Source organism: Heterocephalus glaber, unplaced genomic scaffold, assembly GCF_053883595.1.
Source record: "Heterocephalus glaber isolate CG9 unplaced genomic scaffold, H.glaber_assembly_v1.0 deba00000331, whole genome shotgun sequence".
Classification (NCBI taxonomy): domain Eukaryota; kingdom Metazoa; phylum Chordata; class Mammalia; order Rodentia; family Bathyergidae; genus Heterocephalus; species Heterocephalus glaber.
In genome coordinates, this window is record NW_028258142.1 from 48710578 (window position 1) to 48736472 (window position 25895).

General features: G+C 39.1%; 1 protein-coding gene across 3 annotated transcripts in view; it reads right to left on the reverse strand.

Moving 5' to 3' along the window:
* Positions 1 to 10530: 10530 nt before the first annotated feature.
* The window catches only part of Rnf125 (ring finger protein 125), a 32890-nt gene continuing 17525 nt past the window's right edge, over positions 10531 to 25895 (reverse strand). For all 3 annotated transcript variants that reach the window (XM_004853113.4, XM_087193741.1, XM_087193736.1), the window contains exons 3-6: positions 23242 to 23333; positions 19475 to 19565; positions 13894 to 14001; positions 10531 to 11195 (exon numbers count right to left, since the gene is read on the reverse strand). In XM_004853113.4, coding sequence (XP_004853170.1) covers positions 11109 to 11195; positions 13894 to 14001; positions 19475 to 19565; positions 23242 to 23333 — 378 coding nt within the window. In that variant the 3' untranslated portion in view covers positions 10531 to 11108. The remainder of the gene's footprint in view (positions 11196 to 13893; positions 14002 to 19474; positions 19566 to 23241; positions 23334 to 25895) is intronic.

The window sequence follows — 25895 nt, forward strand, 5'->3', positions numbered from 1 at the left end:
CACCAGTACAGCAGCTCTTGTGGTTCTTTTTAGACCATCCATTCTGGATTTTGTTTTATTTTGTTTAATTCTTTTTCAGTGCCAGGGATCAAACCCAGGTCTTCATCCATGCTTCAGCCTGTCCAGTCTGATTGGTCAATAGTGTATTCTGAAGGATGATATGGTATTAGTCACTTGCCCATCACTGGGACAAAAATATCCAACACAACATAAAGGAGGAAAGATTTGTCTTCGTTCGTGGTTTCAGTGGAGTCAGTCCATTGTTGGCTGGAACCAAGGTGGAAATGGCATAGTGGAAGGGCATGGTGGAGGAAAGCTGCTGAATCTCTGGCATCCAGGAAGCAGAGAGAGGAGGACAAGAATATACCCATCGAGGGCTGCATTGTTTTGATGAGGTTTCTTATCACTATGGCTGGATGTTTTTTGATCTAGTCTTCCAAGAAGGACCATTTGACTTTAGAGTCATTAAATGTGTGCTTATTAACTGGGAACTATCTGTATATGAGTGCTGGTACAAATTAAAACCCAAGCTAAATTAGGGAGCTAAAGATAAAGTTAATATACAGTCAGAAAGGGACTGGGCTCCCAAGGAAGTCAATGAAAGGTGGAGACATCAGAACTCTGGCTAGAGGCGCATCTGAAGGCTAGGCCTTGAGATTAAAATCACAATGGCCAGATTACATACTTCCCTAAGGAATGAATGGAAATTTGAGATTATACTGTAATCAGTACCACCCAGTCCATTAAAACCAGATATGCATCAGACACTTGGATGAGTGACCCAAAAACCTGGGCTCATCCATTCCCCAAAATGTTTGTTTCAGAAGTCATAGATAAGCCAAGGTTAACGATGTCATCCATAGACCCTTGCTGTGTCCCTTGGTTCTGTACTGGATCAATATTAGCTAAGTGGCTATACTTATAAACTTATTGGTTGAATATAGTTTGACTCATGTTGTACCCACCTCATGATTTTGCCCTATAAAACATTCTCAGAGAAATGAGCTTGGCAGCAACCCACTCAGGACCCCTCCTGTCTCTCAGGAGCTATTCCTATTCCCCAATAAACCTTTCCTACTCTTAACCTCCTTGGTCCTTTGGAATTCATTCTTTGATTTCAAGGGACACGAACTTGGCACATTTGACATCTAGCAGGTTGGGAGTTATATTTCTCCTGTATCAACCCCATGAATGTCAACAATGGAGAGACTACCTCATCTATACCATACAGATATTCCTCATTTAATGACCTACCTATTTGACAGCTGTTCAGACTTATGACTGATATGCACTGTTTGGACTTACAACCTGCTGCTTGGACTTATGAGTGTGTTTTTTTTTAAATTCAGTTCTGTGTATCTTGTTCATACAGCCTCAAAGTCTTTTTTTTGTATAGTACACCTTATTTACACAGTACTGTAATTGTTGCTGATTGTACCCTACAGTAGTTTTATTTTCTGTTATACATCATAGTACTATTGCTTGTAAGAGTTATGTAAATAAAAGCAAAGGCATCAAGTTGGAGTTTCCTTTGACCATTTCTTTGTTCTGAATACATACTGTAATTTACATACTGTATACAATTCCTCATTTAGCTACCAATTCAGTTAAGGACCTAGTGGACCCTAGTCGCAGGAATAAAACTGTGGTTAAATGGGAAATGCCTGGACTGAAAAGCTGGGAAAGAAACTTAATTTTCTTCTTTTCACAGTCCTGAAAAACTTAAAAAGCTAAGTGTGCTGAGGTCTCTTGTTGACTTCAGCAGGTGAAGTGAGTTAATAGTTATTTTAGTTTTAAGAAATTATCTGAAACTTAGTTTGCATAGATTTCCAACCTACATGCAACATTAATCAAATAGGTTTTACAGTTCCACGTGTGTACATCGGCTTCTCCAACCCCTTCCACATCTATTAGTTACACTTTGCACACTGACATTGTAACATTACAACGTTTTGTTGCACCAATTTTATAAATTTTATAATGCAAGACTTGTGATTTTTCTGAGGCAAACCAAAACTATATTTCTCAAAGTTTCTGCTGCCTTCTTTAGCAGCATTTTTATGGAGGATCTTTTTTTTTTTTTTTTTGGTACTGGGGATTGAACTCGGGTCCTTGCGCTTGTGAGGCAGGCGGTTGAACTACTGAGCTAAATCCCCAGCCCTGGAGGATCTTTTATACATTTGTAATACATTAAAATAAACCATTGCAAATCCTTCTCAAAATCTTAAACCACATAACAAGTTTTTGCTTGAAATTGTGTAGGATAAATTGAGTTGCATACTATTAATGAATATATTTCTATAATCATAGCTTTGTTGAAATAGTTTTTTTTTTTTTTTGGTACTGGGGATTGAACTCAGGTCCTTGTGCTTACGCAGCAGGTGGCGAAACCACTAAGCTAAATCCCTGGCCCTTGAAATACAGTTTTTAAAAGCATGAAAAAAATATACCCTTCCAGGTCCTTCCCAATGACCCACCACCTCCCATAAGGCCCCACCTCCTAAGAGCATATTCAGCTATTAAATCATCAGTAGATTAACCCACTGATCCATTATATAATCACTTTCCAAAAGCCTCATCTCTGAACACACAGAACTTTGGGGGACATTTTATTTGTTTGTTTTTTGCTATCGGGGATCGAACTTGGGACCTTGCACTTGCAAGGCAGGCGCTGGAACCACAGAGCTAAATCCCCAGCCCAAGGCATTTTACATCTAAACCATAATGTGTCAATTTGGTGCTAGTTGTTAAATATTTTCAGTATGACTCCTGATGTGTACATAATAACCAATGAAGCCATACAGTTTAATTGATTAAGCATGTTTTAGAACTATTATTTTTAAAGAGATTGATGTTATTTTCATTCCTATTGAATTAATCTAATTTCTTCTTTTGTACATCTCAACACACACACATATACACACACACCACACACACAGAATGATGTATGCCTTGGGCTGAGTAGGAAGCAAGTCAAGTGAGTAAGAAAGTAAAACACAAACTATAGCTGATACCATCTTCCTATCAACAAGCATTCATAAACCCCAGCCTTGGCTGGGTGTGTTACTAGCACTCTGGAGGTTAAGGAAGGAAGATCATAAGTTTGAGGCCAGCCTGGGCTATATACTGAGCTCAAGACCAGCCTAGACTACTTAGTGGGACCCAGACTCAAAAAGCAACAAAAACCCACTCCTGTGCCCCAGTCTTTTAACAGTTGTCTTCTTTTTCCCAGCCATATGCTCAGAATGCATCAAGCTTTCTCAGGGCAAGAGGAAAAATCACTGATGTGAACCCATCTGGATGGGACGCTCTCCTCTTAGTAGTTTAGGTATAAGCAATTATGGTCAAGACAATGTGAGAGGAAATATTCTGAGAGGCTTCAGTAAATGCTTTGCTTTGCTGATCAAAAACCTGACAAATAGGCTGTAGATGGAACTCAGAGGGCATGGCTAGCATGCATGATGCTCTGGGTTCAATCCCCAACTCTACAAAACAGGCAACCAGCAAAAAACAACCAGGAAATAGGAACAAACAATCCTAGGCCCTGGTCCAGGTGTTATTCTGGCTGTAAAATGCTGCCTAGAAATGCTGCAAGCACCATGAAACTATGGGAAAGACACGCCAAAGGATAAACTAATGGGCAGCAGATGGTAGAGCCCAGAGATGGAAAATTTAGGGATCCTTGTAGTTGAGCTATTCAGTTAATCAGCCCCCAACTGCCTTACCTCCTCTCTGTTACAGTAATAAACCTCTTGGAATTTAAGCCATTCTCAGTTGGTTCTTGTTACTTGTAGCTGAACACATTTGACCTGGTGTTTGCTCACTGACGACCCGATCTGTTTCCCCGGCCTTTCCTTGTTCTGTGTTGCTGGAACTGACCCTTATAAGCTGTTTCCCAGTTCCTCTCCCAACTGGCTTCTAGCTATGTTCAGCTCAGGGGAAGCACTGATGAGAGATCCAGAGGAAGGAAGGAGTCAAGGTGTTTCTTCTCCCCGGCTCCTGGCAGTGACTCCACTTCTTCCATGGTGTTGGCTGTGTAAGGTGCCTTTTCTTCAGTGGTCCTGCTTCCTGCCGACAGGTCCTGCCTCTTTGCAGCTTCTGGTGTGTTTGCCTCACTGCCCAACTTGATCTTTCAGCTCCTCCAACATCTTTGTAATTAGTTTCCTGCATTAAATGTTCTCTAGAGAGCTACCTATTGTGAGCTCTGCTTTCCTCCTTGGACCTTGTCCTATTTTCCTAGCCAAATCGATACGTCAGATGATAGGAGGAAAAGGAGCAAGAAACACTGAAAAAGTGCTTTCTCTTCCCGAGAGAAGAAACTGAGTTATTTTCCACAGCAAGTTTAAATTCTTCCCTCACACCTTTGCAAATTAGCACCAATGGAAATTCAAAAGGGAGATTAAATACATTACAGAAAACTAGAGAATTTACCCTTTTTTAGTCTACCCTAGTTTGGGGCAGTTAAATCTCAATTCAATCATAAATATCACTATGATTTTTTATTTTTTTGTACCAGGGATCAAACTCAGGACCTTGCGCTTGCAAGGCAGGCAGCAGCACCACTGAGCTACATCCCCAGCCCTATAAATATCACTATGGATATGAATTTTCATGTCATTTAATTTCTTGCTTGCTTTCTTACTTATTTACTGTACTGGAGACAGAACCCAGGGTCTCATGAACGCTAAGACCATGCTCTACCTCTGAGCTCTACCCTCAGATATTTGCCATTAATTTTCACTTTAGTCATCTTTTTATCTACTGTTCCACAGCTGCCATCTTTTATAATGTTCATATTAGTAGCCCTCAGTGGCCTTTTTACCAGGTGAAAGCCATCCTCCATGGTACAACTGATTAGAAAAGAGGGGTATTAAGTATGTACAGGCCTAGCCCCTCTTAGTCATTCTGTGGCCCACAAATGTGGAAATGAGACTCCAATATTCTAGTCAAGCTCTATTACGTGTCTTAGCTTGGAAGGTATGTGGGGCAGGGACAGCCACAAACACAGAAACCAATCAACAGAAAGACAGCAAACCAACAATGAGACAGACATTCCGAATGGAGCTGAAGCCGTTTGCATAATCCATGCTGTTTGAAGAGCCAGAGCCCTAGAATAGACCAATGATGGCCTAGTCAACAAGTCAACTTTCCTTACAACTGTTCTCTTCCTTCTCAGCTCCCTCTCCACTGGAGATCAAAGCCAGGGAGGCTCTAACCCGCACCCCCCAGCCCTTGGTTTAATTTTATTTTGAGACAGGGTCTCACTAGGTTGTCCTGGCTGGCCTCAAACTTGTGATTCTCTCTCGACTTCCTGAGCTGCTGGAATTACAAGCTTGTGCCACTGCCCTGACCAAATCTTTCTTTGATTTTTTTTCTTTTTTGAAAGATGTAAAGTTGAAACTAAAAGATCTCTTTCTTTTCTCCCTCATCTTTTTTATCTTTCCTTTACTTCACACATTTATTGATATCCTCTGGGATATGCTGTCTTGGCCTCAAAGCCAGGACAACTATAACAAGAGGAGTAGTTCTGGTAAAACAGTAAAAGCAAAACCCTGCTATCCTGTGTGTGTGTGTTTGTTTGTTTTCACAGTACTGCAGATTGAACCCAGGTCCTCTGCACTCAGCTATATCCCCAGCCCTGTTTATTTTTCACCGGACATAGGGTCTCATTGAGTTGCCCAGGCTGTTTTCAAACTTGTGATCCTCCTTCCTCAGCCTCCTAGAGTGCTGAGACTACAGGTGTGCACAAGCATTCCCAAGTTCTTGCTGCATTTTATTGAAGATACTCATGAAAAATCAACACAAGTGGATTTATCCCTCTGGATCTAATCAGGAGGGAGAAACCATGGAGTTATTTGAACAGAGAAAGTTTAATATAAAGAATTTAGCTGGCTACAGTGGTGTACATCAATAGTCCTAGCTACACTGGGGGGCTGAATCAGGAGACTCTCTCGAGCCCAGGTGTTCAGGGCCACCCTTGGGCAGCATAGCAAGAACCTATGTACTGCAGTGATAGAGTTTTGCCTACCATGTGTGGAGGTTCTAGGTTCAATTCCCAGCACCCACCAAATAAATAAAATTTTAAATAATAGACATTATAGCCTCAATAGTTCTCTCCCACACCCCTATTCATATTTGGAAGCCCTAACCCCCAGTAAGTTAGAAAGTGATTCAACTTGGGGATAGGGTCTGAAAGAGGTAATTAAGTTAAAAACAAGGTGACTGGACATTCAGACCAATAAATGCCTAAAATAGGGTACAACCACGTAAATGCAAGGAGAGAAAAAGCAAACATGCTTATACGTTTTAAGCTTTATCAGCAATCTGAAGACAGACCAGTGGGTAAAAAGAATAGCAACAGAGGGTAGGATGGCGCAGTCTCTATATTTAAATGTTTTATTTTATTTCTTCCTTCCTAAGTTTCACCGACAATTATAATTTCCCAAATTGGGTGTCACAGAACTATATATACACACCATGGTATTTGGGTTAAGACTTTTTCATTTGTTTGTTTAAAAGCTCATAACATAAAATTTACCATCTTAAAATAAAAAGAACAAAAATAAAATGTACCATCTAGACATTTTTAAGTGTATTGTCTGTTATCTATATTTGTCATGGCTGCTCTGTCAACTCCGCTTGCCTTGGATCTCCACGGTGGGCATCACTGTTATATCTCAACACACAAGCAGACCCCATTCTGCTGACACCCTGGCACAACCTGTGGCTGTGTGCCTTGAGCAGAAATGACCTGTGCGGCCACTCTCCGGCATGCTGTGGGGAGGGGAGACTGAGGAAGCGCACGGTGATAGGCAAATGCCAGGAGACAAAGTTCCCTGCAGTTCTGAGGCTAGAGCAGTGCAGCCCTGGAGAATGGACAGACAGAGCCCACAGTAGCCTTCGGGTGAGTGGTGAAACTTGGGGGTTCTGTGTAATGAGGCCATAATTTCACCTGTCTTCATCTCCCTTTGGTTCATTTTTTTTTCTTTTCTTTCTTTCTTTCTTTCCTTCTTTCTTTCTTTCTTTCTTTCATTTGCTTTTTTGAGACAGAGTCTCACTATTAGTTCTAGCTGGTCTTAAACTCACTATGTATCCCAGGCTGGCCTTAAACTCACAGCAATCCTCCTGCCTCAGCCTCCCGAGTGCTGGGATTACAAGCATGAGCCACCACACCTGGCTCCTTTTGGTTCACTTTTCATTAGGCCTCCTACGTGGCTGTATAGGGGCAATGGTTAGCTTTAAGACTCATATGTGGTCTCTGACATCTGCAGGATTAAAAATTAGATGATTTCCCAGTAATAATTTTAAAACACAAATATTTCTTAGCCTCAAAGATCTTAGACATAGTCGTTCTTCTGTGATCTTTTTGTCTTAGGTATTTGTATAAGAATAATTTAAGCAATAAAGGTAGGTCTTCAAGTGATCCTGGGTTCCTTAGTTTTTAGGAAGTTACTTAGCAAATTGAGTTATCAGAAGTTATGTCAATAACACCTCTGTTATAACTTATACTTATCACAAAGAATCCTAAAAAGAGCCGGGATTTAGCTCAGTGGTTCTGGCACCTGCCTTGCAAGTGTAAGGTCCCAAGTTCAATCCCTGGTACCAAAAAAAAAAAAAAAAAAAAAAAAGAATCTTAAAAAGCTTCCATATATTCTTGACACATAGGTAGACATGACAGGTATAGCTACTCAAAACTTAGTATTTTTCAGGGAATACAATATTTGTATCTTATCTTTTAAAAAAATTATTATTTTCTGGCAGTGAGTGAGATTTTTCCAGCTCCACAGCTAAAGTTTCTCAGGTACATTTTGACTTTCAGCCCTTCATATCATTTAAGCAACTATTTCTATTGATTAAATGAAGCTGTTTTGGAAAAAATATTTATTTTAAAAATCATTATTTTTATAGTGCTAGGGATCAAACCCAGGGTCTCACACATGCTAGGCAAGCCCTCTGTCACTCAGCTAAATCCCCAGCCACTGTGTCTTACCTTTTATTTTTGTTTTTTTGTTTTTCCAGTACCAGGAATCAAACTCAGGACCTTGTACTTGCCAAGCAGGCGCAGCACCACTGAGCTGCATCCCCGCCCTGTGTCCTACCCTTCATGTTTTAATGAAATCCCTTGCAAGCCAAACCAATAGTAATTCTAGGATGCTCAGCAACATCTTAGTCAACCTGGGGCTTGTAAACCCTGGCAATACTGATATTTAGGGAAGAGAACTGTTGTGAGGGGCTATCTTGTGTGCTGTAGAATGTTGGGCAATATCCCTGACCTCTGCCCACCCAGCTCCCAGGCCAATAACACATCTGCCCCAGTTATGGCAACCAAATATGTCTCTTGGCATTGCCAATGTCCTCTGAAACGCAAAAGTACATCCCATTGAGAACGCAGATTTTACTACATGCTACCGAATGGTAACAATCTAAAACACATATTAGTGGGCGGGGCAGGGTTAGCACTTCTATGAGAGCCTGGGGTCCATCCCCACCACCACCAAAAAACAGAAAGAATATTACGTTTGTGTAAAAAACAATTAAGGTCAATATTTAAGAATGAACCCGGTAGATATTTTAATGAATTCAATGGTCCTGCCATTCTTTATTTTCCATAGTAATATAATTGGAATTGTATTATTCCAATACAATTGTAATTGCACATTTTAAATTCTGATTATATATATTTTTACCATTGACTAATAAAAGAATCAATCTCTTAGGACTTCTAAAATACCTTTAGTGTCTGAGGATACAAATTACAATATGATAAATATTCAAAAACTGGAGTAAGCTCCCTTCAAAATGAAAGACGCTAGCACCCAGTAACAGTAATGAAGCAACATCATTGGAGACAAAATTGCTTAAGAGATTTGATGTGGAAACTTATCTTTACCATAGATTCACAATCAACCCAATCTTTACACCTACACTTGAGAAATGTGGCTGCAAAACTATATGAATAGGAAACCTTCATAGGTTGTTGTTGTTGTTGTTTTTACTTCCATAGGTTTTTGCAGAGCTAGGAGAATTTAACTTTAGAAGAACAACGTGAAATAGTTTTTCCCTTAGGAGGCCTTGAAAAAGGTGTACCCTGATGCATTATAAAGAAAATAAGGTCTGGGGATTTAGCTCAGTGGTTCTGGTGCCTGACTCGAAAGTGCAAGGTTCCGAGTTAGATCCCTGGTACCAAAATAAAGAAAGATTCAGCAAGAAAGTGAGGGCCGGGGATGTAGCTCAGTGGCACAGCATGAGGCCCTGAGTTCAATGCCTGGTACCAAAAAGTAGAAAGTGAGTCAAATTTTTTGTTGGTATTTCAAATAATAATTTTCATTTTTTAAAACAATGATTAAAACCTTCTTATAAAAAGCTAAAGGCATGGTGAAACAATGAATATTTGAAGCCAGGCATGGTGGCACATACCTTGTAATCCCAGCACTCAAGAGGCTCAGACAGGAGGATCTCTGCAAGTTCAAGGCCAGCCTAGGCTGCATAGTGAGTTCCTGTCTCAAAAACAAAGCAAAAAACTCCAAAACCCAACCCAAAGTGAAACAATGAATATCTGCATTTCTAGAACTCAAAATAATTAAGAACTCAAAATAATCCAGGTGGCCAGCACCTAACTCGTCCTGTAGATGGCAAAATTATCATAAAAGGAATTCAGGGACAAGATTCAGAATTGCTATACTGCAGTTAAGCATGGTAGATGCCCTAAGCTTCCCTTAAAATATACTTTTTTTAAGTTTTTAATTTAAGATTTAATTTTTCAGGTTTTACAAATGTAAAAAATGCCTTTTTCTTTTTTGATACCAGGGATCAAACTCAGGACCTAGCGCTTGCCAGCCAGGCGCTGTGCCACTGAGCTAAATCCCCGGCCTAAAGATGCATTTTTTTTTTTTTCTCTAAATGAACCAAGATTTACTGTCTCCACAGTAGGTACTAATATTCAAGAATGTTTTCTTCTATTTTTCAGCAGCCAGATTTTCAGTCCAATCGTTAACTTCTCTTGTCCAGCAGGTTTTCCTTTATTGTATGATCCATCCAAATTGAGGAAGAGAGGTTGTGAAATAAAAATCTGCTATTACTTGTCTAGAGCTGAGAAAAGCAAGTTTAAAACCAATGTCTAAAATGGAGAATATGGCTCAGGGTGAGGGTTTGTGTCTGCTACTGAAATCAGTGTAGTGGTTGCTTTTGTGGGCTTGTAGTTGTTGACAGGACACAAAGAATACAAATGGGGTAGCTGGCAGAGTTCTAAAAGAATGTTTCTTTTAATAATGCATAAGGCTGTCAATTTTGTGTCTAATCTTTAGTATGTGTTTTAGTTTATAATTTTTAAAAGGTTGAAATTAAAAACAGAGCCCTTGGAGTTTACACTAAAAAGTAGAGATGTAAATTTTTCTGTAAATATCAACTGATGGTTCTTAAGAAATTATATTATAAAAAAAGAAATTATATTATAGAAATATTTCTAAATAACAAGCTACAAATATTTGAAAAATATTAAGTTCTTATGTGTCCATATAAAAAGTCAAAGAATTAAGTACACATTGCTAACACAAAATTTATTTTGTTACAGTATTACATAATATAATTTGGTTAAATGATCTTTGTTAACTTCAAAATTGTCCTGTCCTATTTCCATACAAGATTCTTCATGTTATTCTGTTAGAGATTACAACAAGAGCATTGGAACAAGTTTCATATTTCCTTGAATAGCTGCACATTGCTTCTCTCTCCATCTTTTTACATAGAGCAGAGATTAGTTATCTTGCCTAACCCATGGTGGTAGTTATTAATATGTAGCATTACACCTAATGTCACCCAATTTGCAAATAGAGATTCTCCACCTTCATACTCAGCCTGTGTTTCTTCTATATACTGATGACTGATGGAGTCTATTTCTTGTTAAATGTCTAAGAAACTCAAAAACAAGCTAGATGTAAACCATCAGAATGAAAGCAGTTTTTGAATGCAATACAACAATAACCATGGGCAAACTTATAACAGGGTTGTATATTTCCCCCCATGAAACATTGACAATTTCCCTCCAACTGTTCAAGCAGCATTTGAAATGGTACAATTGAATGCTCCACTTCCCTTTTCTATTCATAAAATTATGTGGTGTTCGAATGATTCACATATTCAAGAAGCGACTGGTCTAAGGCTCTTCGGATAAGAGCTTCCTCAATTATATTAAAATCCTACAATAAAGAAAAATAGTTAGTAATGTGCAGAATCAATTGTGTTTCAGAAATTGGAGGATGAGGGTCAATGCAATGCCCTCATTTTGCAAGAAACTAAAGCCCTGAGTTAAATGACTTGTCGAAGATTCCACAAATCCTGTCAGAGAACCTGGGACTTCTGCTTTGAGGCCAGTACATATTCCATTTCATTTTACACCCTAGGAATGAACTAGTTACTACCATAATAAAAATAGTCTTGGTTTGGAATTTAAAGTTTTGATCTGACCTAATCAGCAGTTTTTATTCAATATTCCAAATCCTGGTCAGAGTGTTAAATTTCACAAGAACATGTAACATGGGTAATGTTAAGACATTCCCTAGCGATCTGGGTGGTAGCTCAGTGGCAGAGCATTGTCTAGCATGTGCAGGACTCTGGGTTTGATCACCAGTGCCTCAAAAACAAAACCAAACCCAAACCACACATCCCCTAGGATTCACAGTGTCAGAGTGCTGCTAAATATCTACTTGTAAAAAAAAAAAAGGTTGCAAACAAGACTCTTCTTGCCTATGTGTCACAATCCCTAAGTAAAACAAAAGTTAAGAGCCCTATCCTCTGTGATCGCTCTCCTTTTCCACAATAAACAAATGACAAAAAGCAAAATTTCTGCTGAAAATCCGTCCTAAAACACAAAGACAAATGAAGTCTAAAGGAAAGCCATAAGGCACAGAGTTTGGACTTAATATTGGCTTGTTCTTTTGAACACTTAAGACTTGGAGCTTCAGCTATTTGGTGGTTAAATGAAGATGAAAATACCGTATTTACCTCCAGAAGTTACTGTCCAGAATAAAACATACTACCCTGGTATATGGCAGTTTAGGAAAAAAAAAAAAATTCAAAAAAAAGACCACTACTTCCAGTTCACTTCCATACTCAAAACTATGGTTTTGAATGGCTATAAAATACTCTCAACAAATTGGCTTCCTCCTGACACATTCTGGGTCATCCTGTGGAAGACCTTGAGAACAGCCTGAACATGAGTGGCCAGAAAAAGGCATGCAATTAATCCTGTCTATCACATATGCCTGAACTGTGCAAATAAATCATTTTCTATGCATTCTCTCTTGTTTAATCCTCAAAAGAGCTTTTGGGAGTAGGTGTTTTTACTTTCCCCATGTTACAAATTGAACAACTGAAGTTCAGAGGTTAAATGCCTTCCACAAACCTGCAGGGCTGTGACAGAACTATTATTTAAACTAGCTCAGCACCCAGGCCCCTTGGGTCCAAGCTGATTTTTCTTTTTCTTTTTTCTTTTCTGGTACTGGGGATTAAACTCAGGACCTTGCGCTTTCAAGGCAGGCGGCAGCACCACTGAGCTAAATCCCCAGCCCTTGGGTCCAATCTGGATAATCACAATGCGCAGGTCAGAAAATACGGAGAACATCTGGGCATGTGGCCCATGCCTGCAATCCTAGCACTTGGGAGGCTGAGGCAGGACAACTGACAGTTCGAGGCCAGCCTGGACTAAACAGTGAGAACTTAACTCAAAAAAAAAAAAAAAAAAAAAAGAAAGGGAGAGAAAATTTTTAGATGTCAACCTTCAACAATTTCATCTTGAAACTGCATAAGACAACAGTCAAAATCAGTGAAAATTATTTGAGAACATTGCTAGGAGTAATTTTCTCCCTATAACAGGCAATAATCTTTTGGCGAAAGGGACTTAGGAGACAATGCCATATCCCTAAATAGCAACATATGGACCAAAGCAGAGCAAAAGCTATGTTAATTTTTTGTTTACTTAGGACTATCGCTTCTCATAATGAAAAATATATAATAATATATAAGCGCTTATATATCATTATATATAATAACATAAGTATTAAAAACTATTTATATATCCTGCAGTCCCAGCACTTGGGAGGCTGAGGTAGGAGGATCGCTGCAAGTTCGAGGCCAGCCTGGGCTACATAGTGAGTTCAAGGCCAGCCTGAACTAATAGCGAGATCTTGTCTCAAAAAACCAAAAACCAGGGCCGGGGATTTAGCTCAGTGGTTCCGCCGCCTGCCTCACAAGCGCAAGGACCTGAGTTTGATCCCTGGTATCAAAAAAAAAAAAAAAAACCAAAAACCAAATCAAAACAAAACAAAAAGCAAAAAACAAAAAAACCCCTATTCATATGATATAATTTTTCATCCAACTTGAAAAAACAAGAATCACTATGAGTGATTCAGGCAAGGTTGTGAGAACCTGATGAGGTTCACTGTATTCTGTCTACGATTGGGTATGAAAGCAACCGGACACAGAGGTCTGAGGGGGTTCATTATTGATATGATTTCATCTCCACTATATGATTCATTGATATGATATTGATATGATTTCATCTCCACTATATAAGTTCACAATGTCATTCAAGTTGTAACTAAGAAGGGAGGAACTAGAATAAAAATTTAAACAACTTAAAGGCTAAGTCTGGCTGTTTATATTACATCTGATTATCTAAATCACAAAGAAAATAACTTCATCCAAAGCAAAAAATTACTTTAGCATCAACAGTCAAATTTATAAGACACTATAATTTCATGATTTCCTATGTAACGCTGATGTTTAGCACGTTAGCAATATACACAATTTTCCTCTGTAATTTTATCCACTTGGAGTAAAAAAGTAAGCTTAACACAGCAGCACAAAAACAATGTAAAAGGAAAACAATATACTTACTATGAAATCATCATAAAACAAAGTGTGGCTAACTTGCAAATGTCTTATTAAACTGCCATTGAAGCTGCCTGGATTCTCATTTGGTATAAAATGGCAAAGCGGGCAGAACTGGAAAGAAATAAGAGCAAGAGTTCAAGAAAGAATCTAAAAGAATTATTGGCATAGAATATTTAAGAAAACAAATCATTCAATGTGAATTTTAGCTGGATCTAGTGGTTCCCACCTGTGATACTAGCTACTTTCAAATTTTGAGGTGAGCCTGGGGAAATGAGCAAGAATCTGTCTCAAAATTTAGAAAATGAAAATAAAATGGAGCTGGAGATGTAGCTCAGTGGTAGAGCATAGGCGTAGTATGTGGGAAGCCCTAAATTTAATCCCTGAACTACAAAAATGAACTTTAACTTTTCTAGATCCATTTGCCATCTCATTTTTGTGCTGTAAAATTGCACAGCTACTAAAAAGAATGTTAAACGAACTTGCAGTTATTTCTTCATATGCATTTCTTGTCTATTTGAACATGTGATATATTAACTCTTTGTTTCATATTTACGTATTTTAACAATGTTACAGTTGGTAGATGTACAAGAACTTACTGAACTAGGTTTCTGTCTCTTAAAATATTTAAGGTTTTTGTATTCATATATTTTCTTAGTGCAAATGACATTTTCTATCATATTTACCTTTTAGGGGGGATTATTTTCTTAGGATAAATGACCAGAAATGGAGATTCCTTGAAGCCAAGTGAATAATCCCAGCTCTTGGAAGGCTGAGGCAGGAGGATTGCCACCAGTTCAAGGCTAGTCTGAACTACATAGGAAAGTCCTGTCTCAAAAAAGAAATAGAGAGCCCCAGGGAGGAGAACTATAAGTTCAAGCCCAGCCTGGGCATCTTAGAGACTTAGTGAGATTCTGTCTCAAAAAAAAAAAACCGAAACCATTTTTTAAAAAGGTCTAAGGGGCCGGAGATTTAGCCCAGTGGTTCTGCCACCTGGCTTGCAAGCACAAGGACCTGAGTTCGATCCCTGGTACAAAAAAAAAGGTCTAAGGATGACTCTTAGTATGAAGGTCCTGGGCTCAATCACCGGTAAAAGGAAAAAATAAGTTAATTTTGAGACATTTATAAATTCATAAGAAATTATAAAAACAATGCAGAACGGTCCTTTGTCTCTATCACTTGGTTTCCTCACACGCCAACATATGACATTAACTATAGGGCGTTGCTGAAACCCAGAAACTGGCAGTTAACTAGGCTACAGACATTACATTTTACTAACCTTTACAGATATGAATTTTTTGCCTCTGTGTGTGTTTTACAAGGTTTTATGAAACTTTATAAATGTTCACATGGAGAGATGTGAAAACCCCTAGCAGAATCAAGACACAGATCCGTTCCCCCTCTACAAAGTAACGCCAGTGTGGAACATCCTTGTACTTTCTCCTCCCTCCCCAACCTCTGTGGAGCAATCTGTGCTGCACTTCCATGATTTCATCATTTTGAGAACGCTACATGAACAGGATTAAACGGTATTTAACCGCTTGAGATTGCCTTTTTCCACTGAACACAGTGACCTTCAGAACCACCAAAGCTGCTCCTTTCTTTTTATTGCTGAGTAGCAGTAGTCCGTGGTAAGGAGGTTTCACAGTCTATTTACCCATTTCTTTCTGAAGGACATTCAGATTGTTTCCAGTTTGGGGTTGTTACAGATAAAACTAACAAGTATTTGTGTACAGATGTTTCAATAAATGTAAGTTTTCATTTCTCTAGGATGAATTTCTAGAGTTTGCTTGGTCACGTGGTAAAAATATGTTTAACTTTTTAAAAGGTAGCCAGGCATGATGGAGCACACCTGTAATGCTAGCACTTTGGAGGCTGAGGCAGGAGGCCAGCCTTGAGGCCAGCCTGGGCTACATGGTGAATTCAAGGCCAGCCTTAACTACATACCAAGACCCTGAAGAAAGAAAGAGAGAGAGAGAGAGAGAGAGAAAGGGAGAAAGGCTGGGGATATTGCTCAGTGTGAAGGTCTTGGGTTCAATCCCTAGTGTTGCCAAAAAAAAAAAAAAAATCAAGAACTATGACTAAATAGCTTCTCACTTAGCAAATACAGTGATATTACCGTGTTCTTGTGCTGCCAGAGGGAAGTCCTTGTTGGTGAGCTCCCACAGCCTGTTCACACTGCACAACAATGAACAGCAGACAAGCACATCTGCCTGTCCCGATTTGCGGGGCTGGCAGCTTTAGGAAGACCCTCAGCCTGTCCTACAGGTGCCCTTAGTGTGCCTCCCTTAGCCCTGCAGTTTACATTTTCTGGTCTTGAGCTTACTGATTCCAAATAGTGCCTTTCCACGGCATGAATCTTGATTCATTGCTCTTTCCTGCCACGAAACTAAGTGCCAAAGGTAACCCATATCAAACTGATTTTCTTTACCTTTGATTTATAGACGAATAAAACAAAGACCAGAGATTTGCCTGCTAGGAAAAAGGGACCGATCTAACATAAGATGCATTAGAGGAATTAAAAGAAAACCACAGTTGTCACAGGTAGAAATGATTCTTTGAGAGGGTATTTATTCTTTAAGTCTCTAGAATGCAGACTATTCAATGCAGGTCTACAAAGAATAGAACAAAAGAAAACCACAGTCTTATTTCTGGCTTGCTCTTTCTTAAAAGTTTTAAACAGAGCAATAGATTCTCAGGGTGGGGTCCTCAAACCTGCAGCATCAGCACCACTTGAAAACTTGTTAGAAATGCACATTTTGTGGCTGATGGTCTAGCTCCCCAGTACAGGACTTGCAAGAGGCCCTGGATTCAATCTCCAGCTCTGGGGCAGGGGGAAGCAAGTGACCTGGCCCCAGCCCAGACTCTCAAATCAGATACTCTAGGGGGTGGGTCCAGTCTTCTGGGACTAAGCAAGCCCTCCAGGTGACTCTGATGAACCACTAAAATGTAACTGCTTTTAGGGAAAAAAACAAAACAGATGAAATAGAAGGGGAATGAGTGGGAAACTCCTGATCTAGCAGCTAGGTTGTGGTAAGGAACAGCTTTACTAAGCCTAGTAGCTACAGAAAAAAAACACTTTTGGGGTTTCTATTTTACTGAGAATTTTTATCAGACCAGAAGTATGCCAACCATTTAAAAGCTAATAAAATGCTTAATAATAAACAGCACTGACAGTATTCAAATTCCTAGCAATTGCTGTTTCTTCCTTACTGACCTGACCACTCTTGAAGCTTAGAGCCGTATTTTAACTGTTGGATAAGAGAAACACAAGTAAACTGCAATAGATTCAGAAGGAAAGTTAAAGAGCTTGAGATGCCTAGAAACAAAACCCTTGTAGTGGTTGAGTTCATACTGTGAGACATGTGACAGAAGTTAGTTACCACCTGTGTGGGAGGCTGCATTAATCTCCCATGGTGATGCTTCTCTTTGAGCATATAAAAATCTTTGTTCACTCTGTATCACAAATAGCCCAAGTACACTGTACAATAGAAATGCTATTGTATGTCTATCATGAATAAATCGGGGGTGAGAAAGAAGGTAGGGGAGAAATTCTGCAATTTTTTGCTAGTTAAACAAAGCCACTGTTGGTCCAAAACCAAGAGCATGGAATTTCTTTTGTATTTATGTTCATTCTTCTGCAATCTGTGAGAATTATGAAAATATTCCCATTGCTTTTGATCTTTATCCACATGGGTCTTTTTCTCTGAGTTTTGTAGAACAACTTTAGAGCAGTCTAGATTTGCAAGGAATGAAAGACCTCTATGATGAAATTCATAGAACAATGAAGAAAGGAATGGGAGACACTAGATAGAAAGGCAGCCCATGATCATGGATTGGCCGAAGTGATCTGTAGATTTAACACAATCTCTATTAAAATACCAACAACATTCCTCACAGAACTAGAAAAAGTAATCCTAAAATTCATATGAAACCCAAAAAGACTCAGAATAGCCAAAGCAATCCTGAGCCACAAGAGCAATGCTGGAAGTTTTCAATACCAGATTCCATGTTATATTACAAAGCTATAGTAACACAATGAAACTGGCACAAAAACAGACATGTAGACCAATGGAATAGCGGACACAGAAACAAACCACTATACCTACAGCTATGTGATTCTTGCAAAGGGGCCAAAAATATAAGTTGGGAAAAAAAGAAAGCCTCTTTAACAAGTGGTGCTGAGAAAACTGGATATCCACATGATCCATTGGTAGAAGATTGAAACTGGATCCCTAGCCAGTATAAATCCTATACAAAAATCAATCCAAAATGGATCACAGACCCTAGGTAGAAGACCTGAAACTTTGAAACTGCTAGAAGAAAGTAGTAGGGAAACACTTGAAGCCACAGGCACAAAGATTTCCTGAACAGGACTCCAGTAGCATAGGAACTAATAGCAAGAATCAACAAATGGGAACGCATCAAATTAATTTTTTTTTCTTTCTTTAAAAACTTTTGCAGCACTAAGGATTGAACCCAGGGTCTTTGAACTGAACTACACCCTCGACCTTTTTTTAAGTCACCAAATTCCCCAGGCTGGGATCAAAGCTTTGATCCTCCTGCCTCAGCTTCCCAGAGTGCTGAGATTATAGATGGGCACTACTATTCCTGGCTTCAATTTAAAAAGTTTCTGTACAGCAGGGGAAACAGCTAGAAGAGTGAAGAAACTCAAACAACACCAAGAAAATCAAATAACCCAATCGATAAATGGGCAATGAATTAAACATACAATTATCAAAGAAAGTACAAGTGGCTAGTAAGTATATGAAAAAATGTTCAAATCTGTAGCCATCACAGAAGCACACATCCAAATTATATTAAGATTCTATGGGGGCCTGGGATTTAGCTCAGTGGTTCTGTCACCTGCCTTGCAAGCGCAAGGTCCCAAGTTCGATCCCCAGTACCAAAAAAAAAAAAGAATATGAAACACATACCAGGAGTGGTGCCATACACCTGTGATCCCAACACTAGCACTCGGGAGGCTGAGGCAGGAGGTTCACCATGAGTTCAAAGCCAGCCTGGGCTACATAGTGAACTCAAGGCCAACCTGAACTACACAGCAAGACCCTGTCTCGAAAAAAAAAAAAGAAGTTTGAGCCTCGCCTGGACAACTTAGCAATTTAGTGAGACCTTGTCATGAAAGAGAGAGAGAGAGAGACTCCAAGAGAGAAAGAGAAAGAACAGGAAAAATAGAGAAAGGAGAAGGAAAGGAGAGGAAAAGAGAGAGAGGGCTGGGGTATAGCTCGTGTGAAGGGCCTTGTTTCAGATCCCAGTACAGGGGAAAAGGGTGAGGGCTCAATCTTACTTATTTATTGGTTGCTTTTCCAAATCAGGAGCCCTGTGTCGGAATAGTACAAACAGAGTCAGGATGACTGAGTCCAAAGTTGTAGGGCTGAGGGTCTGTGCAGTGGTACAGCACTTGCCTAGCATGTGAAGCCCTGGGTTTGATCCTCAGCATCAGAAGAAATCTATTAAGTGGATTTTCTAGTGTATCTTAAATTCAAATAGAGTAACATTACGTACTGCGAACATGTGCCAATAAAAATAAAAAATAAATAAAAGATACAGTAACAAAAATTCTTACCACGGGTCTCCTTTCGGATCTGTGATGAGTGATACAGTGATCCAGCAAACTGTCTTCATCCAATTCCCTCTGACAAAATGGACAGACACACCTAGAAATTGCACAGAATTGCAAACATCCCTAAAATCATTGGTAGCTACACAGTAGTCACTTAATTGAAAAATTTTTAAAAATTAGAATATAAGTGGATTTACTCTCTTATCCTAGTTCTCCTGATCTGATTTTATTTTTCTTATCCTGGTAAGGGTGCCGGTGCCTAAGTATTTTCCCACAAGAAATCTCAGTATGTGTGCTCAGAGAAACAGAGCAGAGAAGCAATTACCATACACTGCCCCACCCCAGCCCCCATACTGGGAATCAAACTCAGTACCTTGCACTTGCCAGGCAGGCACAGCGCCACTGAGCTGTATCCCCAGCCCACAATTACAGTACATTTGAAGCACTTTATCTGGTTTGGCATAGAAGTGCAATCTGAGCACTTAGGAACTGAGTATCACAGCACCCAGCTGTCCCTGGAAGTCCTTTTTCATCCTTCTTTTCCTAATTCAAGTAGCATCTGAACTGGATGTTATTTGTTTTCCAACACTACAAGCATAACCAGACACATGAGCTCACATTCTAAGTTTCTAAGGATGAATAAAAATTCACCTACAGCTGTCCTAATCCGTACTTCACAGTCAGTGTCCCTCACATCTGTGCTATCCAATGTCTACTAAGCCACAGGAACCTGGCTGCCCCAAATTAAGATGTGCTGGAAATATAAAATACACACCAACTGAACCCGAGGCTTTGAACACTCTAAACAAGTACTCTACATCCCTAGCCCACACATTGAATCTTGAAGCTTAATGTCAAAAAGAGAACATGAGGGGCTGGGGATTTAGCTCAGTAGTTCTGCCGCCTGCCTCGCAAGGTCCGGAGTTCAATTCCCAGTAACAACAAAAAAAAGAGAGAACATGAGGTATCCCCATAATTCTTATACTGATTACATATTCACATGATAATATTTTAGCTATATTAGGTTAAAAATATATTAAAAGTTGGCCAGGGATCTAGCTCAGTGGTTCCAGTGCCTGCCTGCCTCGCAAGCGCAAGGTGCCGAGTTCAATCCCTGGTGCCAAAAAAAAAAAAAATTAAAAGTTCATTTTGCCTGTTTCTTTGTACTTCTTAAAATACTGTTAGTAGGAAATTTTAAATTACACATGATATGTTATTTCTGGTGGATAATACTGCCTTAAATACTTAGGAAAATATGTAGGCTTGGATTTTTAAAAAATATGGCAAATGTTTAAATTTTTAAAAATTATTACAGCAAAAGACAAATTGCCATTAATCTGCCTCAAAATAGTCCCCCACACTTCAAACATACGTATCCCATCATTCTTGCCAGTTTCTGAAGCAGTTCTGGAAGTCTTCTTTCATTAGTGTCTTCGGTTGCACTATCATGACTGCCTCCACATCCTGAATTGACTCAAAACATTCACCTTTCATGGTCATTTTGCCTTTGGGGAAGACCCAGAAGTCACATGGTGCCAAATCTAGTGAATAAGATGGCCAAGAATACACTGCAATTTTTTGTTGTTGTTGTTTTTTGGGGTTTGACAGAAATTGCCAGGTACATTCTGATTCAGGATATCGAGGAAATCACAGAAATGACACTCATGAAAGAGGACTTCCAGGGCCGGGTGTAATAGTATGCCTGTAATCCTAGCATTTGGTAGACTGAGGCAGGAGGATCGCTATTGAGATCGAGGCCAGCCTGGGCTACCTAGTGAGTTCAAGAACAGCCTGAACTACTTAGTGAGACCTTGTCTCAAAAAACCAAAAATAAATAAATAAAAAGAACGAACGAAAGAAAGAAAGAAAGAGGACTTCCAGAACTGCTTCAGAAAGTGACAAGAAGGATAAGTATGTTAGAATCAAGGGTGAGTATTTTGAGAGGGACTCATGGCACTGTATCTTTTATTGTAATATATATTTTTTAAATTTAAACATTTACTGTAGTTTTTTTAATCACACCACATAGATATAACTTCCTGTTCCTCAACACTTGTACTCTGGATAAGCTTCTTGTATAAGGGTTTAAGATTTGAATCCTATAGCAAATTCTCATATGAAGTGAAGACTGCCATCATAAATAAAAATATTAATCTAACCTATAAGACCATCAATAACTCTCCCTATTTTGTTTTCTGTGGTGTTAGAAATTAACCCAAGGGCCTGACATGTGCTAGGCAAGTGCTCTAACACTGAACTATGCCCCAGCCACATCTATTTCTTAAAATCTTTGTTATGTAGCTCTAACCAGCAAAAGAAATTAGGATTTAAATTAGTTTTTATATAGTTTTATATTGTCATAAAGCCCATCAACCTTGCAATCAAACCCACAGACTTTCTCAAACCATTTGTCATCTTTACTTCCTACCGGTCCTCGTGGTCAAGCTAGCAGAATCCATGACTTACACACAGCTAAAATAACCACTTAAAATTTGTATCACCGTAGTACAAAACAAAAGCTATAAGAACAGGTATGTTTGCAAGGCAATATTTGGTAAAATAAAAAGAATGGGTTGATCCTTTAGACTTTCAGCCTAAGACATTTAGGCTCTATTTTGAATATATTTAAGTAAAACTAACATTTTTCTTCAGGAAAGAGAACTTATACTGACTACCAGTATTGGGAAGCTGGGTTCACGAGTACATGTAATAGTTTCAAAGCCACCAGCCTAGGCAGGAGAACACAAAACATTTCTTTATTCTGTAGCAAGGAGAGACTTCAAACTTTGCAATTACCCTGATACAGCTAAGCTACCTTTTCTGTCAAGAGTAATGACCTATATTTGCTTCTTTTTCTTTTTTTTAAATTTATTTATTTTGGTACCAGGGATCGAACTCAGGTCCTTGTGCTTGTGAGGCAGGCGGCGGAACCACTGAGCTAAATCCCCAGCCCTCTTTTTCTTTTTTAGAGAAAAAATAGTTAATGATCAACAGCCCCCATCTCACTGACTAGCCACCTCCACCCTTCCTCCACATAAGAGCACCTACTGGAAAGGCTAAGGAATCAGGATACCTGCCCAGGATCATCCTTCCCTTGCTTAAATATACACTGAGATGCCACTTCCTACTTTCTAAAGACAAACTAGCAAAATGAGAGAACAACTGAGAAACTAAGCAGAGGCAATGGTGATGGAAGAGTAAAGATAAATAATCATTTAATCACAATTTACCTCAGGAATCTGTTCGTCTGCAAACAGAGGCTAGAAGAAATCTAAGAGTTCTGCATTCCATTTCATATAATATAAACTTATCTCAGGAAGTTGCTCCAATGTTTTTAATGTGTAGTTAGTTCCTTCCCTCCACCCAGTTTTTGTTTCATTTTTATTTTTTTATTTTTTGTTTTTGTTTTTTGGTATTGCAAATCAAACTCAGGACTTTGAGCTTGCCAGGCTGGTGTGGCACTGCTGAGCCACATCCCCGGCTCTCTACCCATTTTTTTTTTTTTTTTTTGGTACCAGGGATCGAACTCAGGTCCTTGTGCTTGCGAGGCAAGCGGCAGAACCACTGAGCTAAATCCCCGGCCCTACCCAGTTTTTAAAGTAGAACAAAATTCTTTGAAGAAATTACTACTATGAAATAAATACCAGTAACCAGGTACTATAGTTAAGAGCCATTCATTTCCATAATGAAAATATTAAACTTTCCCAGCCCATTAGATTCTTTACAGATGTATCAAGTTTAGCATAAAATTATATGGAATTAAAGCAAACCTTGTTGTCTCCTCGAGTTCTTGCAGTGGTCCATATGTGTCAATGTACTTCTCACAAGTCCTTATGTGTGCCCTCATTTCACTAAGGCAAACCTATAAAAAGAAAATTCAAAATAAATTCACTATTGAAAGGAGGTTTTCCATGATCCAGCTTTATAACTTTCAAAATAGAGTCATACTGTGGGGTCAGTTGCTTACATAGATGCATTCATGAAATAGTACCAAAAAGTGTAGGCATTATCAAGAATAATAAAATATTTAGATTTCCCCAAATGTTGCACTTTTGAACTTGGTTCTTCTAAAATGAATATATATTTTTAAAAGTGAAAAGATGTATAGTCACTAAGAAATGTTTTTTGCATGCTGTCATGTAAATAGGTTTTGGAAAAAAGGAAGAGAAAGAAAATTGGGTGAAGAAAAAGCAAGGAGGAGACAAGAAAAAATCGAGAGGGGAAAATATATAAAGAAGAGAAATAAAGAAATAAGAAAAATAAATCCATGAATTTTAGAGGTGTTCATATTAAATTAAAAGAGCCCCTACGCCTTAGGCTGAGATATAAATACCATGGTTTTATAACATAGCCAGTGGTATTACATGAATTCACTATGCACAATATACTTAATGGGCCCATTAAGAACAAATATAAAAGACAGCTCTTGCAGTCCATTTTTATCAATGCAGAATAAAGAGCCCTTGTTCCTCCAGATATACATTCAGAGAGCTTAACCATGAGGGATCTGTTGCTAACATAACACATATTCTACTAAATGTTTCATTAGAGACTCTGATAAGATCTTGTACTAAAGGAGGCTCTGTACAGCTGCAGTGCAGTGGCTGACCCACGATGCTTCATTTCACCCAAGCTACGGAAGTTCAACCTCAAACATGAAATCTACCCCATCAAGGAAACAGTCAGAACTGTTTAACAAAAGGCAAAAGCAAAAGCTGGTAGAAAAGTAAAAACAGAATCCTCACTTTACAAATATCCACCTAAAATACACAGAAATGAGCACTGACCTAGGGGGATGGATCTCAGCAGACATGTTTATAAGCTTTAACATCCAACTTTGCATATTAAATAAAGTTCTTTCATCTCTTTACTACTTCTAATAAGGTAGTTCTTTCTCTGTGTTCCTTGTTCAACAAAGATAAGCATTCCTCCAAGAAATCAGCAATCTGTGGACTGGTACATTCGTGGTCTAGATACAGAGTTATGGAAGCACTGCAAGAGATGGCAGAAGAAGTATAGGCCACAGGCCTGCTGTCACAGTGCTTAGAATGTACTAGAGGAGAAGGGTGTGGAGACAGGTAGACAGGACGCTGTTTATAATTAAATATTAGAACACTAAGCCCCAGGCCTCATGAAGTGGTGAGCTGGCCTAGACTCTGAAGAATAGGTGGAGTGTAAAATGGCTAGAGAAGGAATGCACAGCATTCCTGGCAAAAGAGATAGCATAAAAGGGAAGAGAAAGTCACAAGTGATGAATCAAATATAGGGGAGTGTGAAAAAGGGAAAAAGATTCCTGCCTTGCGTAAGACAACAGAGGTAAGTTCTGATTATGTGCATGGGAAATTTTGTATGATGACAAAATAAGTAAAAGTGAACAATAATCTATTTTCAAGAATGTAAGATGCTTTTGATTTTTGCACTTTCAGTTCCAGAGACTGTGCCAGATAGCCTTGTAACATGAACATTATTTTTCTCCTCACTTTACAAAAAAAGATGAACAAAAACTGAGAGTAATAACTTGCCCCAAATCACAAAAAGTAAGTGAGAGATCTGGCATTTGATCTCAGGATGTCTGAGCCCACAGGGACTGTGCACAAATGCTAGTTGGGAAGCCGCGAATAAATTATTGGGGCCTTTATAACAATGCATGCAACCCCTGCCTATCGAGGAGGGCATCACTGTCAGGAGGTAGGAGATGAGATGTCCAGCCATTCAGCACAGTCAGAATTAATTTTGTCCTGCTACCACAGTCAGAATTAATTTCTCAGGGCCTGTGGGTGATGAGAAGACGGCCGGCTCCCACACCTTCCAGGTACCCCAGCCTCTCTGTGGCAGAGGGGCAGGGCACCACCTTGTACACAGACCGCTGGGCACTGGGTTTAATTTGTTTTCTGTGGGTTTTTTTGGTTCTGGGGCTCAAACTCAGGTTCTTGTGCTTGCGAGGCAGACGGCAGAACCACTGAGCTAAAACCCTGGCCCCTGTTTTCTGTGTTTTTTAGAAATTCCATTTTGACAATTTTATTTTCCTGTTCTGAGTGAATGATTACTTGAAGTTTCAACTTTCAAAAAAGAAAGTGCTGAGTATAGCTGTCAATAAAGCGGACACTGTTCTTTCCCCTCACAGAACTCCAATCTGGTGGGAAAAACAAAAAAAAAGGTATAATTACAAATGGGGTTAAGTGGTATCAAGGGAAAGCACAGGCTGTCAAGAGAAAGACTAACACGGCTAAATGACAAGAAAGGTTCTTGAAAGAAAACCAGATCCTTAACACATACTTTCTCTCTTTGGATCGCTAAGGCTGGAGACGCAGCTATGTGATATTGCAGCTGTTAAGCAGGAGCGAGGTCTTGGGTTGGATCCCCAGCAACTCCCAAAAAGAGCACTGATCTCTAGACTGTGAAATCTAAATGTCCAATCAATCAG